The 1808-nt window shown below is 48.7% G+C and overlaps 1 protein-coding gene across 1 annotated transcript in view; it reads right to left on the reverse strand.

Annotated features, from left to right (window-relative positions):
• The window catches only part of LOC108803996 (gastrula zinc finger protein XlCGF26.1-like), a gene marked incomplete at its 5' end in the record, with an annotated part of 4873 nt that extends 4134 nt beyond the window's left edge, over nt 1-739 (reverse strand). Inside the window, one exon of the mRNA XM_018575770.1 lies at nt 601-739. Coding sequence (XP_018431272.1) covers nt 601-739 — 139 coding nt within the window. The remainder of the gene's footprint in view (nt 1-600) is intronic.
• Nucleotides 740-1808: the final 1069 nt, after the last annotated feature.

A 1808-nucleotide genomic window follows, 5' to 3' on the forward strand; every position in this document is an offset into this window, starting at 1 on the left:
TGGACTGGAACGCAGGAACTAATGTGCCTGCGTTCCGGGTGACGGTGATCGCACTGTGGGCGAGGGGCCTGCCTGTGATGCCTGGCTGCAGTGCTATTGACTTCAATGCACCGCCACGCCCCCTCCCGCCCCTGGACGCAGGTGTTTTTTCGTTAGTAGATCTCATTGAGCTCATCATATGAAAAGTAGATCTCCAGACGCAAAATTGTGGGCGCCCCTGATGTAGATTGTGTGAAGACTTCATCTTCAGCTTCCAATAGGTAAAATGACTCTCAGATCAAACTGGCATCATGAATCTCCGGGTATCATTTAGTCTCATCGTACCAGAAGATGTGACGTTCTGATAATTATCTAACATTTCTCCTCAAACTGCTCGCCGCATCCTCGTAGAAGCAAACTGACAAATCGGAACACTTCAGGCATTTAAAGCTCATATAGAGGACTTGGCTTCTCAACTTTGCTGGTCTACCGTTAATCATTTAGCTTCATCTTACCTCATGTTTTCCTGAATGTCTGCTAATTCTCCAGAACTTTTGGGCACACCCCATACTTTGTATGAACTGAAGACGTAAATCAGTACACTTCGTGTTTATTACTTACCTGTGCCGATGTCTAGAGTGGAATCCTTTTTACTTTTCTGAATCATCCCAACTTCCTCCATAGACTGCTGAGCTCCGCTCACAAACTTCTCTTCCTCTTCCTCTTCAACCTCAACTTTCATATCCATCAGGTCCTTACCCTAAACCCCAAAATGATAGAACACATGAAAAAGTAAGCTCTACGGGAACAGGAACGTCATCTCATTGAGTTTAAACTTACTTCTAGGTGTTGAGTTCCTCCTACCTGATCATGGTGGGGGATGGTGAGATCTTCCTGTGTGGAATCCCGGGAATACAGAAGAAGGGCCTGAGTGATCTCATGATGTTCTTGTGTGGAGTCCCAGGAATACAGGGGATGGGCCTGAGGGATTTCCTGATGTTCCTCCATGGAATCCCGGCAATACAGAGGACAGGCCTGAGGGATTTCCTGATGTTCCTCCATGGAATCCCGGCAATACAGAGGATGGGCCTGAGGGATCTCATGATGTTTCTCCATGGAATCCCAGCAATACAGAGGATGGGCCTGAGAGATCTCATGATGTTCCTCTATGGAATCCCGGCAATACAGAGGACAGGCCTGAGGGATTTCCTGATGTTCCTCCATGGAATCCCGGCAATACAGAGGATGGGCCTGAGGGATCTCATGATGTTTCTCCATGGAATCCCAGCAATACAGAGGATGGGCCTGAGAGATCTCATGATGTTCCTCTATGGAATCCCGGCAATACAGAGGACAGGCCTGAGGGATTTCCTGATGTTCCTCCATGGAATCCCGGCAATACAGAGGATGGGCCTGAGGGATCTCATGATGTTTCTCCATGGAATCCCAGCAATACAGAGGATGGGCCTGAGAGATCTCATGATGTTCCTCTATGGAATCCCGGCAATACAGAGGACAGGCCTGAGGGATTTCCTGATGTTCCTCCATGGAATCCCGGCAATACAGAGGATGGGCCTGAGGGATCTCATGATGTTTCTCCATGGAATCCCGGCAATACAGAGGATGGGCCTGAGAGATCTCATGATGTTCCTCTATGGAATCCCGGCAATACAGAGGACAGGCCTGAGGGATTTCCTGATGTTTCTCCATGGAATCCCAGCAATACAGAGGATGGGCCTGAGGGATCTCCTGATCTTCCTGTGTGGACTCCTGGCAATACAGAGGATAGGCCTGAGTGATCTCATGATGTTCCTGTGTGGAATCCCGGG

The sequence above is a fragment of the Nanorana parkeri genome, unplaced genomic scaffold (genome assembly GCF_000935625.1).
Source record: "Nanorana parkeri isolate BGI_ZX_2015 unplaced genomic scaffold, ASM93562v1 scaffold4708, whole genome shotgun sequence".
NCBI lineage: Eukaryota > Metazoa > Chordata > Amphibia > Anura > Dicroglossidae > Nanorana > Nanorana parkeri.